Source organism: Bos mutus, chromosome 2 (genome assembly GCF_027580195.1).
Source record: "Bos mutus isolate GX-2022 chromosome 2, NWIPB_WYAK_1.1, whole genome shotgun sequence".
NCBI classification, from domain to species: domain Eukaryota; kingdom Metazoa; phylum Chordata; class Mammalia; order Artiodactyla; family Bovidae; genus Bos; species Bos mutus.
The window spans coordinates 91,123,713-91,139,224 of NC_091618.1; the positions used below are offsets into that span (position 1 = coordinate 91,123,713).

General features: G+C 40.3%; 1 protein-coding gene across 5 annotated transcripts in view; it reads left to right on the top strand.

The window, feature by feature from the left end:
• The first annotated feature begins 9,683 nt into the window (after positions 1 to 9,683).
• The window catches only part of RIF1 (replication timing regulatory factor 1), a 55,181-nt gene continuing 49,352 nt past the window's right edge, over positions 9,684 to 15,512 (top strand). For all 5 annotated transcript variants that reach the window (XM_070390282.1, XM_070390296.1, XM_070390304.1 and 2 more), the window contains exons 1-4: positions 9,684 to 9,835; positions 10,219 to 10,332; positions 11,294 to 11,372; positions 14,391 to 14,487. In XM_070390282.1, the coding sequence (XP_070246383.1) occupies positions 10,229 to 10,332; positions 11,294 to 11,372; positions 14,391 to 14,487 (280 nt within the window). In that variant the 5' untranslated portion in view covers positions 9,684 to 9,835; positions 10,219 to 10,228. The remainder of the gene's footprint in view (positions 9,836 to 10,218; positions 10,333 to 11,293; positions 11,373 to 14,390; positions 14,488 to 15,512) is intronic.

A 15,512-nucleotide genomic window follows, 5' to 3' on the forward strand; every position in this document is an offset into this window, starting at 1 on the left:
TTCTATATAGGAAATTCAAGATCTAATAGTATTTTAACCATTGTGAGTGTTGTGGCTTTCAGCAGGCAAATGTTTTAACTTATCCAGAAAATAAATGTACTATTAATAGTATATATTCGTATATGATCAGTCAGTTCAGTCGTTCAGTCATGTCCGACTCTTTGCAACCCCATGAATCGCAGCACGCCAGGCCTCCCTGTCCATCACGAACTCCCAGAGTTCACTCAGACTCATGTCCATCGAGTCAGTGATGCCATCCAGCCATCTCATCCTCGGTCGTCCCCTTCTCCTCTTGCCCCCAATCCCTCCCAGCATTAGAGTCTTTTCCAATGAGTCAACTCTTTGCAAAATGATAGAGGGAACCAATTGCTAGAATTCCTTCAGTGATCTCAAAGGATCTTTTAGGGCATGATCTTAGTGTTTGCCTTATTTTCACAATTTTTCCAGGTTAATTTATGTTGTAATAGGGCATGAACTGGCTAAGTCCTCTGTTCCTGGAAGTGTTCACATAATGGTTTGATTCTGTGGCCAATTTGTCCCTACTATGATGGGCTGTTTCATGGAAGATTCCCACAAATGTTCATTTGGGGTGTTATTGGGTGCTGTCAGATGGCCATTATGGATTTGCCAGACTTTATCCTCATAGATTGGATACCTTAATCATCCCCAGTATTTCTTTTCAGAATTTGGGTATTCAGATTTTATCCATCTATGATGAACTCTTTAAACTTGTACATGAATTTATTGTTCTTATTTTTGTTTTTAATGATTTAATGATGTCCTTGTATAATGACTTTAATCAGGGAAATCTGTTTAGCATGACAATCTGTAAATGTATTTATATAGTATATGTAAAGTATTTCTATAGTGATTATAGAATAGTATACTCACTTTTGTAATATCTCTACTGTGAGTGTCTAGCTTTATGACAGCAATTATTTTAGCATGAAGACATCAGGTAATTGATGTATCTGTTATCTGTATATCCTTTTGGTGATGGTTGCACAATCTGTGACTATACTAAAGCCACTGAATTGTACACTTCAAATGGGTAAGTTGTAAGGAATGGAAATTATCTCAATAAAGCTGTTGGAAAAAAAGGGAGGAATGAAAAACATGACATTTATTTGAATATATGAGAATTTTTATTCTTATATATTCATATTTATAAGAATAAATATGAAAAGTTACTCAAATTCATTATCAGAAAAAGGCAGATCAAGACCACAGCAAGATACTCTTTTACACCAATGTTCAAAATTATCAAGTTCTAGGAAAAAAATATTGAGCTCTCCTATAAAATTGTTTGTGGCATTATGAATTAGGAACAGTACTTGGGAAAACGAGTTGTCATTGCCTTATATTCTTATTTCCTGTGGCTCAGAAATTCCAGTAAGTATATACCAACAGAAAGAACTTTCTGATGAGATTAGTAGTGAACACATGCATGCTGAAATGTGTAAACATTTGAAAGATCCAAATTACTCAATGACTCAATATTTTTCAAATGACCAATGCAAACTGATACAAAATCATGCATGATTAAAAGATCCATTCAAAATTCAAGATACAGTAATGTACTTTAATGTAACAGAATATAAAAAGTTCATCTGATTTCAGATTCCACATTGCAATGAATCTTTAAGAAACTATTGCTTGTCAAGTTTTGGTGTTACATAAAAGAAGAATATCCACAATTATTTGAAGAGGCTATAAAAACACTGTTCCTTCTTCCAACTACCACCCTATGCCAGGCTGGATTTTCTTCCTGTTCTTCAACAAAACAACACAGCACAATAAATTAAAGGCAGAATACTTTCTGAGAACTCAGCTGTCTTCTGTTAAGACAAACAAAAAAGTAAAACATAATGCTATACTTCTAATTATTTTCATAAAATCTTGTCATTAAAATATATTATTTATACTAACACATAGTGGACTCGTTTTTGTTTTTAAATGAATTTTAAAAGTAAATATTTTAAAATTTCTAACAAAACAAAACCAAAGCAAGCAGCAGGAGAATGTGCAGGTCAATGGCAAACATGTTCAAATGGTAGAGCTTCAAAGCAAAAGGTCTAGTAACCTTGTTAAACTCCTCCATGTAGCTACCAACTGACACTATTCCAAACCAAAAGGTCTAATTACTTAGAGCAAAGACCTAAGTGTAACAACCTTATGCAAAAACTTAGTTAAACATCCCAGGCTAAAACAATAAACACAGTAATGAGAAGTCAATGAAAGTAGAGCTCAGGTAGTTACTGAAACCGACTCATCTGGGAGCTGACCTGACAAAGTTTGGACACAAGGGCTCAGTAAGAGCACCTGTTGACCCAGAGCTTACCTGGAATAATGCAAAATCAGCTTTTAAAACAATCTTAGTGGAAATTCCAGAATTGCCAAGGGATAATGAGACTTCCATTGCCATCTGAAATAAAAAGACAAAGCTGAATTTACTTCTTACCATGGTAATGGAGAACTATACTGATCAGGCAGAATCTGAGCAAACCTAACTGCAGGAGTCATAGAGTCTTTTGAAAGCATGGCATTCAGGATGGGTGGGCTTTGAGAGACATAGAAGGGGTGGCATGATCCTTAAAAGCTTGGTTATGCAAGTGACTATTGTTGATTGGTTGGTACTCTAAGGCATAATTTTTGGATTGAGTTTATCCCTGATTAGCTGACTTTTATAAGCAAAAGGCTAATGATGATCAGTTGGCTTACAAAAGCAGGTTCACTGAGATGAGTTGTGTTTATCAGCTGAATGTGTTCTCATAGTGACTTGGTTCTATTTTTGTTTAGTCACTCAGTTGTGCAAAGTTGTGCAAAGAGTTTGCAGAGTTCCGACTCTGCACACCCGTGGTCTGTAGCCTACCAGGCTCCTCTGTCTATGGGATTTCCTGGGCAAGAATACTGGAGTGGATTGCCATTTCCTTCTCCAGGGCAGCTTCCTGACCCAGGGATGGAACCCACATCTCCTGCATTGGCAGGCGGATTCTTTACCACTGAGCCACCTGAGAAGCCTGACTTGGTTTTATAGCTGCAAAAAAATCCATCTTTTTCTAAATTTGTGAGAATTTCTCATTCTGATTTTCTTATAGAACCATAGGACAGTTATCAAATATATTTGTTATAACATGTCGTTGTTCAAATTTCACTACTCCCTTAGAGCAAAAAAATTTTCAATTGAAGCATAGTTGATTTACAAGATGAGTTATAAGCTGGAATCAAGATAGGCGGGAGAAACATCAACAACCTCAGATGTTCAGATGATATCACTCTAATAGCAGAAAGCGAAGAGGAACTAAAGGATTCTTAATGAGGGTGAAAGAGTAGAGAGCCAAAGAATTGATGCTTTCAAACTGTGGTGCTGGAGAAAATTCCTGAGAGTCCCTACTGATCTATGATCATGCATGCATTTAGTTGTTATAGCCCTTGAATCATCTTTATTCTGAAACAGTTCCTCTGCTTTTGTTTCTCATGACCTTGTTATTTGAAGAACATGGGCCAGCTTTTTGTTTGACTTTGATTTTTATAGAACACCCTTCAATATGGATTTTTCTGATTCTTTCTTAATGGATAGATTTCGTTTATAAATTATTGGTAGGCACATCACAGAAGTGATGTTGTTACCCCAGTGAATTACTTTGTGGAACCTCAGTGAAACTAGTTTGTGCAAGTTTTGGTGATTTTCATAGTTGTCTCCACTGTAAAGTTACCATTTATCTCTTATTTACTAAGTATCTTATGAGGAGATACTTTGAGACTGTGCTCCTTAGACTTTTGCTCAATGGTTTTAACATTACTGATAATTATTGCCTGAATCAATTATCATGGTTGCAAAATGGCATTTCCTAACTCTGTCATTCTGTCTCTTTCCTTTATTTACTAATATTTTTAGTATCAGTATAGGCTCATGATTCTTATTTTATTCAATGGCCTATGATACCACTGTTCCAGATTCAGCCAGTGGGAGCCCTTTAAGCTGCTCTTGTGTCCTTTAAACATATTCCCAACATTTTTAAAGTACTTGTTACTTTCTGACACAAAATAGATATTCCAGGCTCTTCTTATACTTTCTCAACACAGCCCTGGTATTAGTCATTTCTCTAAGGATATTTGGATCCTTTCAGTGAAACATTTTTTTCCATTAAAGTAGTTTGGATTTCACTACATATTAGTAAGTACATAGATAGTTGCATAGTATTCTACAATATAGTTGTACCTAATCTATTTAACATGCCTTCATTGAGTTGTTTCTAATCTTTTTTCTTAAATCAAACAATCCGGCAATGAAATGTCTCTAAACTTCATGAATGAGCATATTTGTAGGATAATCATTTAGAAGTGGTATTTTTGCATCAAAGAATTTGTAACTTTGATAAATACCGCAAATTGTCTTTCCTAGAGATTGTACCAATTAACATTTCTAACAGTATCATGAGGGCCAAAAATGAAGCTTACAAATTTAGGTCCAAATTCTGTTTTATCCATAGTACATTTAGAGGACTTAAATTTCCGATTGTATTATTTTACTAGAATAGACAGTTTAAGAAAAATTTCCTTAATCCAGTGATCAGGAAAAGTAGAACATGTAATCCTGCCCATGAGTAGCCCTGGTTATGAATTCAAACTGGATTAATTTTCTAAATTTATGGTTATGTTCTTTCTCCACAAAGGCCTGAAGCATAACAATGAGTCACTATTCCTTTTGGCTGCTCAAGACTGTCAGTTTCAATTATCTTTGTAGCTCTTGAGCTTCTAAAGACTTGTTTTCCCTCTGTAAATATGTTTTGAGATATAGGCAAATGATTTCTGCCATATACCGAGGGGTCGTTTCAAAAGCAGATATTTGTATTTCAATTGCAAATAATATTAATAGTTAAAAGCTGTCCTATAAAAGTTACAGAAAATTTGTGCCTGGAGCACAGTAGGAATCTCAGACTTTGGTTCTGAAAAGAATAGTTCAGGGGCATATTACAAATGTAGACTACTTGACTTGTCCAAGAACAACTGATTCAGTAGATCTGAGAGAGATGCAATGATTCTGGCACCACATTTTGAGACTTGAAGTGAAGGTCAGGTGTGTCCGACTCTTTGTGACCCCATGGACTATATAGTCTATGGAATTCTCCAGTCCAGAATACTGGAGTGGGTAGCCATTTCCTTCTCCGGGATCTTCCCAACTCAGGAATTGAACCCAGGTTTCCTGCATTGCAGGCGAATTCTTTATCAGTTGAGCCACAAAAGAAGCCCACATTTTGAGAAATATAGCATTAAATAACTATTGATGAACTGTAGTCTCTTACTTTTAATGTGGGCTAGAAAAACCATTTCAATGAAAAAGTGTTTTGTTGTTGTTGGGAGAGTATTCATGGTTTTCTAACATGTTTTATTTAAATCTGAGAAACCAATGTTTCTATGGCTAATATTTTCTGAATATTTACAGCATGTACCCACTCATTGTTTAAGCATTTTTCATGTATTGATTTACACATACCTCATAAGCCCATGGATGGAGGAGCCTGGTAGGCTGCAGTCCATGGGGTCGCTAAGAGTCAGACACGACTGAGCGACTTCACTTTCACTTTTCACTTTCATACATTGGAGAAGGAAATGGCAACCCACTCCAGTGTTCTTGCCTGGAGAATCCCAGGGACAGCGGGACCTGGTGGACTGCGGTCTATGGGGTCACACAGAGTCGGACACGACTGAAGCGACTTAGCAGCAGCAGCAGCATAAGCCTATGAGGCAAGTGCAATTACTCCCATTTTACAGAAAAGGAAACTGAGGCACAAGCAGTCAAGTGACTTGTCAGTCACATCATTAAGAAGTTGTAGGGTCAGGATTTAAACCCTAGTAATCAGCCGCTCTCATACTATATTGCCCTTCTCTTTTCATTTTAACTTAAAGGAACTCAATTTTCTCATCTGAAAAGGAATTGACTTGATCCTAAATGGCAGGAACCCTCTGCACAGTTCAGTGGAAAATGTGTAGTTACATGTACAGATAAAGCTCTTCGTCTGTTAAAGGATTAAAACACCTCTTAGTTAATGTAATTATATAACATTGTGTAGTAGGTCTGAATGCAAGGGTGGTAGATTTCATGATGGTCATGGGTTATGTTGTTAGTTCTATATTTTTATTGTATAGGAACTAATAATGGGATAAAATAATCTTTAAATATTTTTCCATCTATTAATTATTGAAAAGTCCATCATGGGATCTCTGAGTAACATAGGATTTAAAAAGCTAAAAAGATCTCAAAGTCTGCCTTTCTTTAAATGAATCTAGCAACCTAGATAGCATATTAAAAAGCAGAGACATTACTTTGCCAACAAAGGTCCGTCTAGTCAAGGCTGTGGTTTTTCCAGTGGTCATGCATGGATGTGAGAGTTGGACTGTGAAGAAAGCTGAGCACTGAAGAATTGATGCTTTTGAACTGTGGTGTTGGAGAAGACTCTTGAGAGTTCCTGGGACTGCAAGGAGATCCAACCAGTCCATCCTAAAGGAGATTGGTCCTGGGTGTTCACTGGAAGGACTGATGCTGAAACTGAAACTCCAATACTTTGCCCACCTCATGCGAAGAGTTGACTCATTGGAAAAGACCCTGATGCTGGGAGGGATTGGGGGCAGGAGGAGAAGGGGATGACAGAGGATGAGATGGCTGGATGCCATCACCGACTCGATGGACATGAGTTTGAGTGAACTCAGGGAGTTGGTGATGGACAGGGAGGCCTGGTGTGCTATGATTCATGGGGTCTCGAACAGTCAGACACAACTGAGCAACTGAACTGAACTCATTGGATTGAGGGTGCAAGACTTTTATGTTCTGAGGAGAAACAGAGATACAGGATTTGGAGAGGCGGAGAAGATAGAAATTAGTTGAATGAATAGATGAAAGATGGATGAGTTAATACATGGACAAATTGATAAACTAAAATAAAATATTCATTGGGTGTCAGGTAATATAAAATTCAGTGGGAGCCGGTTCATGGTGGTTGCTTCAGAATTCCTATAAAAGAGAAGCTTGGGTATAGCAATCTAGTTGGAAAGACGTCTGGAGAAGGGTCTATGTGATGAATGAGATTTGTCTAGACTCTGCGATATCTTAGTAATGATACTTTAGATCAGACTAAGCAAATACCAAAGAACAGGGAGGAGGCAATGATTAAGATAATGGCTGGAACTAATGCCCCTCAGGCTAACCTGCAACTCTTCCACTTCAGGCATATGTAAGATACTTTAACAGGTTTACATACAAAAAGCTATCAGCAGGGAGACAACATTTAATTCTCCATTGGGATAAAGTAGATAGGGGAAGGATTTCATTAAAAGGTATATTTTAGTTGACATTTACCACACCTGAAAAATTGACTTAATGGTCTAAACACAAAGAATAACATAGACCTTCAAAGGCACAGAAAATTTACAGATTTTGGCAGATTGTTTAGAACCTGGCTGAAGTGGGGCTCAGGCTGGAGGTGAAGCAGTGACCCAATAATAGCCTTGCATGTTATGCCAAGAATTTTGAAATTCATCCTGTGATTGATGGGAACTGCTAAAGGATCTCTGGTGTGAGAGTGACGATGATAAATTACAAAACATTTCAGGAAGAGCATGGTTGTATACACTTGAAAGAGGAGCAAGATGACCACCCCAACCTCTTTTTTATAAAGGAGGAATTAGGGGGAAAAAAAGAGTAGAACAAAGGCCCTACACATAAGGGATTGATATTCTAGTGGGGAGAAGCAGACAATAAAAAAAATAGATACACGATGAAATATCAGAGTGTGGTAAGTGTTAGAAAGAAGAGAAAAGCCGAGCGAGGCACACCAGCATTGGGTGGAGGTACTGAATACTTGTCTCAAGACAAAGTTAATGTTTTTTCCACTAATCTCACACCCTTCATAAAAAATAACAGGATTTCAAGATCCTCTCTCTTTCCAACACAAGAAATCCACAATACTGAGATCTCAATCCAATGCAATGCTGTCCATATATTTCAGTCTAATAACCTTTTTCCCTTAAGTATCTGTGTTTTGCCAAAATGCAGAAAATGAGCAAATTCCCCTCCAAATGTTTAAGGATTTGCTACCAGACTGCATTGAAAAGCTTTCTCCTCCATTATGTCTAAAGTGTCTCTACATTTCATCCAGACACAGCTTTAAACTATTTCTTAAAATCTTTAATTTCCACAGCTTGGCTCACAAGGACTTGTGTGTCTCCTCTCTCTTCCTTCATCTTTTTGTTTAAGAAACATCCTGTGAGAGCTTGGTTTGGTAGACGCTTTACTAGGTGCCGGAGAAGGCAATGGCACCGCACTCCAGTACTCTTGCCTGGAAAATCCCATGGACCGAGGAGCCTGGTGGGCTGCAGTCCATGGGGTCGCTAAGAGTCGGACATGACTGAGCAACTTCACTTTCACTTTTTCACTTTCATGCATTGCAGAAGGAAATGGCAACCCACTCCAGTGTTCTTGCCTGGAGAATCCCAGGGATGGGGGAGCCTGGTGGGCTGCCGTCTATGGGGTCACACAGAGTCGGACACGACTGAAGTGACTTAGCAGCAGCAGTAGCAGTTGCTAGGTGCAGATAACACAGAGCAGGGCAAACCACAGCCCTGAATTCAGTACAGCTGATAGTTGTACAGTGTGGATAAGTAGAGGCTCAAGCCGGGTGCCTGCACCCATGAGACCAGGGTGGAAAGACCAGTTGCTCTTGGGCCTTAGATGCTATTTTAAAGTAGATACAATTTTGAGTGCAGCGGGAAGTGCTCAGAGGTCTATAAAAGGGGTAAGGACTTTCATTCCTCGGTGGCTCAGACGGTGAAGAGTGCTGGAGACCTGGGTTCAATCCCTGGGTTGGGAAGATCCCCAGGGGAAGGAAATGGCAACCCATTCCAGTACTCTTGCCTGGAAAATTCCATGGACTGAGGAGCTTGGTAGGCTACAGTCCATGGGGTCCCAGAGTCGTACACGACTGAGCGACTTCACTTTCAATGACTTTCATTAAGGGTATAAGTAGGTTCTCCAAGTATTAAGTCTCCAAGAGTTAAGTGTTAATCAAGTCCCACCCTTCAATACCTGAGGCCAATTAGAAGAATGTAGATCCTAAATCGACTGAATCAGAATATCTAAGGCGGGAGGGGGTGGGGGGCAGAAGCAGGCAGTTGAATCATGAATATGCTCCCGGCCATTGTTATGTACTCTTAAAACAGGAGAGCCTCTGGCCTCTTCAACGTTTTCTCACTTGGCTTTCACCTGAAGTCGGTACTATTATCATCCATATTTTACACAGGAGGAAGTTGAGGCATAAAAAAGTTGATTAACTTGCCAAGGTGACGCGGAAGTAGGGTTGGAATCTAGACCAATCTAAACGCTGCTCTTAAATATCAGAGTACAGTTATCTCCTGTTGTTAAATGATTTGTTGCTAATACTTCAACAAATACTGGACTTGCAGTTTGAAGATCCACTAAATTTAGTCTGGTGAACTTGGCGATCCGCTTACATTTTGAATTTCAAGTTTCTAGATGGTAAAATTTGGGCCCAACCTCCCTCCCCACCCCGCAAGGTGACCTGAGGGGTAGGGCGGGACAACAAGGCGGGGAATGGAGGCGATCGATGATTTGGGCACTCCGCCCCCTGTTGGATTGGCTCGAGCCTCTCCCGCTAGGCCTGTTTTACTCCCGCGCACTCCGGGGCCCGCCCCCGCCGCCATCTTGGTCGAGGAGGGAGCGGGCCGCACGCGGGAGTAAACAGCCCGAACTGGGAAAGTGGAGCTGTGGCCACGTCCGGGTGCTGCAGGGCAGCGGCGGAGACGACGCAGGCCTATCCTCGTACGTCGGGGTGAATGCTGGGGTGTCAGTGCTAGGCGGCGGGGAACCTTCAGCCTGATCAATCTCCGCCCCCTCGCGGCGAGACGCCTCGTTCCCCGGGCTTCTCCCGCCCCCAGCTGGTCTCCTCCCCCTGTTGAAAGCTGCCCGGGAAAGTGGTGGCGGGAGCGGGTCGGGACCGGAGCGCGGCGTGGCCCTGGGTGCGTGTTGCGGCGCTCAGGGGAAGGTTAGGCCTTTGGGTTTGTGCGCCAGGGACCCCGGTGTAGACGCGGTGGGGCTGTGAGCCCGCGGCGGGAGCGCGGGTCTGGGGCCCGGACTCACGCCGGGCCGCCCGGGTCGGTTTCCATCGGTCACCGGATTGTCTCCTCTTCCGGTCCGGGCCTCAGGGTGGCCGACATGACGGCCGCGGATCAGAGCCCCCTGGCACCGCTGTTGGAGACTTTGGAAGACCCTTCCGCCTCCCTTGGAGAGCAGACCGACGCTTACCTGACCCTGACCAGGTGAGGCCTGTTGGGGGCGGATGGGGGTGGGGCGCCCTGGGGGGTCGTAGGGGGAAGACAGTCCGGGTGCTGCACGCCGAGCGAGTTTGTGTATTCAAGAAGCTTTGCAGCTTGTGGGGGGACGCCGGGGTCGCTAGTGAGGCGAGGTGGGGTGGGGGGTGCGTGCTGGGTGACATTCCGGGGTGCAGGTGCTGCTGCCCTTACGGTGTCTGTTTGGAATGAGGAAGCTTGCACGTGTGTCTTGTAAGAGGAGGATTAAGAAAAGTTTGGGAGGGATTTGGCCAGAGTAGTGGTTTTTCAGTGTAAGCCACCTGTATTTCGGGACAGTGGGGAAACCCAGAATTGGTTTTTTAATATAGAGCAATAACTCGAGTTTTATTTAACCGCAAGTGCTTCGCACTGTTTTCTCCCCTGCAGACTGTTTTTTTCCGACTTATCTGTCGGTTGTTTGGAAATTGATACAAAATGATAAATGTTTAGTAAGTTTTAGTAAATTTGTAACTAGCGATAGGTTTCCTTGTTTCCTCTTCACCTAGCGAAGCTGTCAAAACGTGTACTGTGTGGATGCACAAGTTATTCTGAGGTTTATTCGCGTTTAGTTGTTGTTTAGTCGCTAAGTTGTGTCGAACTCTTTGCGACCCCATGCACTGTAGCCCACTCTATCCATGGGATTTTCCAGTCAGGAATACCGGAGTGGGTTGTCATTTCCTTCTCCAGGGGATCTTCCCGAGCCAGGAATCGAACCCACGTCTCCTGCATTGGCCGGCAGATTCTTTACTGCTGAGCCATCAGGGAAGCTTCACTTTTTCAGATGTATATCGCATTAAATATTCTTAAGTATCTTAAGTACTGGATCAATTTGCCAATGTTCTAACATGATGTTTAAAAAGATTGTGCAGGTATTTCATAGTTCATTTTTGTATCTGCCATTTGCATAAACAATGCTCTTTCTGCTTTTAAGTCGTATGACTGGAGAAGATGGAAAAGAAATCATTACAGAAATTGAGAAAAAACTTCCTCAGCTATTTAAAGTTTTAAAGGTACGTATCTGTGTTGTAAATAGTAAATAGTTTTTTTTTTACTTTGTGGAGGGAAAAAGATTTTGCTAACTAACTCAAAAACTTTGACTCTAAAATAAAATAACAGGGATATTATAGTACTATTTGAGGACTTGCAGTGTATCAAGTGCTGTCTGATTTTCTTGTTTTCTCTTAATCCTCCCTGTCCAGCTGAGGCTCCTCTTTAATCCCCACTTTGCAGAAGAAATGGGTTTAATGTGTGTAAATTTAGCTGCGGTGACCACTTGAGTCCAAAACTTTCACTCTTAATAGAACAGTGCTTCTAAATGATTCTGTAGTTTTGTCTTTGATCTACTGTGTCGGTAACATTCATTTTTTTATCTTCACTCACCCATATTTCTGCCATTCTTGCTTGGTTAAAAAACAGTTATTATGCTTATCTTGTTTGCTTGTTTATAGGGAGGTTGTGTAGTTTAGCATCAAACTGAGGACATATATTCTTGTTCTCGTTTGAGTATACTGTGGCTTTGTGGCTTTCCTAAACACCTAACTTAATTTCCTTGTTTTTGGAATGAAGAGGTTGAACTAAATCTCCAAAGTCCCTTTGAGTTCTTATTTTTATGACCCTGTTTTTGTGCTTCTACATGGAAGTAGTCTAAAGGTGTTTATTGCACACTTAAGCATTATTTTTGTCTAAATATTGAGGCACTGGGGATACTGCCTTGCCTAACCTTAAATATTCTTATAGCTTTCAGTTCTTTTTGTTCATATAAGGAGGAACTTTACTGTGTAGTAGTTCAAGACTTAGCCATAAGTAAACAATGTTAATGGTATTATCCCATTTTTCTTTGTCGTTTTCACATTCCAGTACTGTTTGATGTGATGATGACATGTATCATCTATTTGGTATTTGAGAGTATGTAGGATCAGGAAATCATTTACATGCAATTTGAATCAAGTTGCATTGTTTGTAAATAGAGTTGGTAACTAAAATGCCTGATGAATAATTATTTGGAAGCCTGTGGGTGGTTAATGATAGGATGATCAAAAGTTGATCACACATATGCTAGCTGCTATTTAGGAGATGCAGTATTAGCTCTCATAGTCTTCAGTGTGTAAGACTTCATCTATTTGTGATTATCTGAACAGATTGCCTTAATATCCCATGTATCTCAGGGTTTAGTATTTTGGATGTTTGGTTGGATTAATTATAAAATGGGTGCTCCAAGGAAGTGTCTGTTCTTATATATGACTGCTAACATTTACCATTCTTCCTAGTCAAGCATAGCAAATAGTTGAAGATTTCTTGGATATCTGATTTTAGAAGCAAGGGGGAGACTTGAAGATACATTAGTTTGGAATAGGAAATGGTACCAAGAAAGATGCAAGGTTACAAGTAAATGTAGGGTTAGGAACAAATGGAAAGACTTTTGCCTTTGACAGATTTGAGATTTTATAGCTTTTACATGTAGAATATGGGGTTGAGCTTTGAACTCCAAATGGTCATGGATTCAGAATCTTCTATCTGAAGTATTGAGATGACGTTTAAAGCCACTTGCACTTTAGCTACTTAGTGAATGTTACTTCTAACTCCTTCCCTCTCTGTTAGAGGTGGTGTTCCACTCTATAGCTGAATGTCAGCTTTTGCCTTTGAATCTTTGCTTACTTTATGTAAGTTTTGCTCCTACTTTTACTTCTTTTCTAGTGTCTTCACCATCTTCATTTGTTGCCCCCCGACTTTTTTTTTTTTTTTTTTTTTGCTTTCAGGTGTGCAGAGATGCTCTTTTTTTTTTTAAAGGAAAATTCTTAGCTGATCTCCACATAGTTTCCCTCTTTCTTTGTCAAGCTGTATCCCTGGTCTCTAAATCTTCAGTTCAGTCACTCAGTTGTGTCTGACTCTGCGACCCCATGAATTGCAGCACGCCAGGCCTCCCTGTCCATCACCAACTCCCGGAGTTCACTGAAACTCACATCCATCGAGTCGGTGATGCCATCCAGCCATCTCATCATCTGTCATTCCCTTTTCCTCCTGCCCCCAATCCTTCCCAGCATCAGAGTCTTTTTCAATAAGTCAACTCTTCACACGAGGGGCCAAAGTACTGGAGTTTCAGCTTTAGCATCATTCCTTCCAAAGAACACCCAGGGCTGATCTCCTTTAGAATGGACTGGTTGGATCTCCTTGGAGTCCAAGCAACTCTCAAGAGTCTTCTCCAACACCACAGTTCAAAAGCATCAATTCTTTGGTACTCACCCTTCTTCACAGTCCAACTCTCATATCCATACATGACCACTGGAAAAACCATAGCCTTGACTAAATGAACCTTTGTTGGCAAAGTAATGTCTCTGCTTTTGAATATGCTATCTAGGTTGGTCATAACCTTCCTTCCAAGGAGTAAGCGTCTTTTAATTTCGTGGCTGCAGTCACCATAAGGGTGGTATCATCTACATATCTGAAGTTACTGATATTTCTCCCAGCAGTCTTGATTCCAGCTTGTGCTTTTTCCAGCCCAGCGTTTCTCATGATGTACTCTGCATATAAGTTAAATAAGCAGGGTGATGATATACAGCCTTGACGTACTCCTTTTCCTATTTGGAACCAGTCTGTTGTTCCATGTCCAGTTCTGTTGCTTCCTGACCTGCATACAAATTTCTCAAGAGGCAGATCAGGTGGTCTGGTATTCCCATCTCTTTCAGAATTTTCCACAGTTTATTGTGGTCCACACAGTCAAAGGCTTTGGCATAGTCAATAAAGCAGAAATAGATGTTTTTCTGGAACTCTTTTGCTTTTTCCATGATTCAGCGGATGTTGGCAATTTGATCTCTGGTTCCTCTGTCTTTTCTAAAACCAGCTTGAACATCTGGAAGTTCGCGGTTCACGTATTGCTGAAGCCTGGCTTCTTAATCTTACTCCCTTTTAATCTACTCAAGGATTTGCTGATTTTTGCCATTAAAATATAATTTTGTTTTTAATCAACTTTTCCATCTAAAAATTCATTTGCAGTTGTACTTATTTGTAAAAATGTGGTTTTGTTTTTGTAGACTCACATTGCCAGTCAAAACTCAGAGCTCAGTAGTGCTGCTCTACAGGCCTTGGGGTTTTGCTTATATAATCCCAAAATTGCCTCTGGATTATCAGGTAGGTTTGTTGTGATGGAATATTTTTAGAGTTTATAGTTTGATATTGTTAAATGTACTGTTATTTCTCAATTTCACAACCTGTAGTTTAGGGTTTGCTTTTGAGAATGAGTCTGTAGATTATATCATTAGATTATATCATTGTAGTAAAGTTTCTTAGACATAGCTCTAGCTTTGATAACTATAAAATTTGTTCTAAAAGAAAATACAGTAAGCCTATTTTAAAATGTTGAGAAACCATCTTGATAATAAACATACCTGTTTTGGAAGTTTATAATTAGATAGAATTAATTTTGGGAGGTGGATGGGTCATTTATTTTATACAAGCATGTGTTAAGGAATTTGCTATTAGAAAAGTTCTTTTACATAGTGGTAAATTAGATAATTTGGAGCTAAAAGTGGTAATGAAAGCACAAGATCTGATGCTCTTCTGAGTTTTATAGCATCCTTGACCCTCTGCATCCTTGGATGCAAAACTCATGGAGATCTCAGTACTACACCATTTCATGTAAGGGACTTGAGCATCTCCTGGTTTTTGATATTCCTGAGGGGAAGTCCTAGAACCAATCCCCCATGGATATCAGGGGAGGACTATAATCCTAATTGTTGCTCTGTAAGTAGCTTCTCATAGTATAGGTATGGGGATGATCTTTAGAGATGGATAATTAGGAATAGGGAATAAAGATATCAGAAAGTTGTTACCATCTTTTTTTCCGAGGGAAAACTTTCCACTTATTTAATGTACAGAAATGTTAGCAATCTGAAGTAGGAGTTGTTCATTTTGTAGCAGAGATACAGGATTTATAACATCTTGCCAAAAATTGACTCGTACGTTCAAACCTAATCACTCAGTTTAGTTGTGTCCAACTCTTTGCCATCCCATGGACTGTAGCACGCCAGGCTTCCCTGTCTATCACCAACTCTCAGAGCCTGCTCAAACTCATGTCCATCAAATTGGTGATGCCATCCAGCCATCTCATCCTCTGTCATCCCCTTCTGCCTTTAGTCTTTCCCAGCATCAGGGTC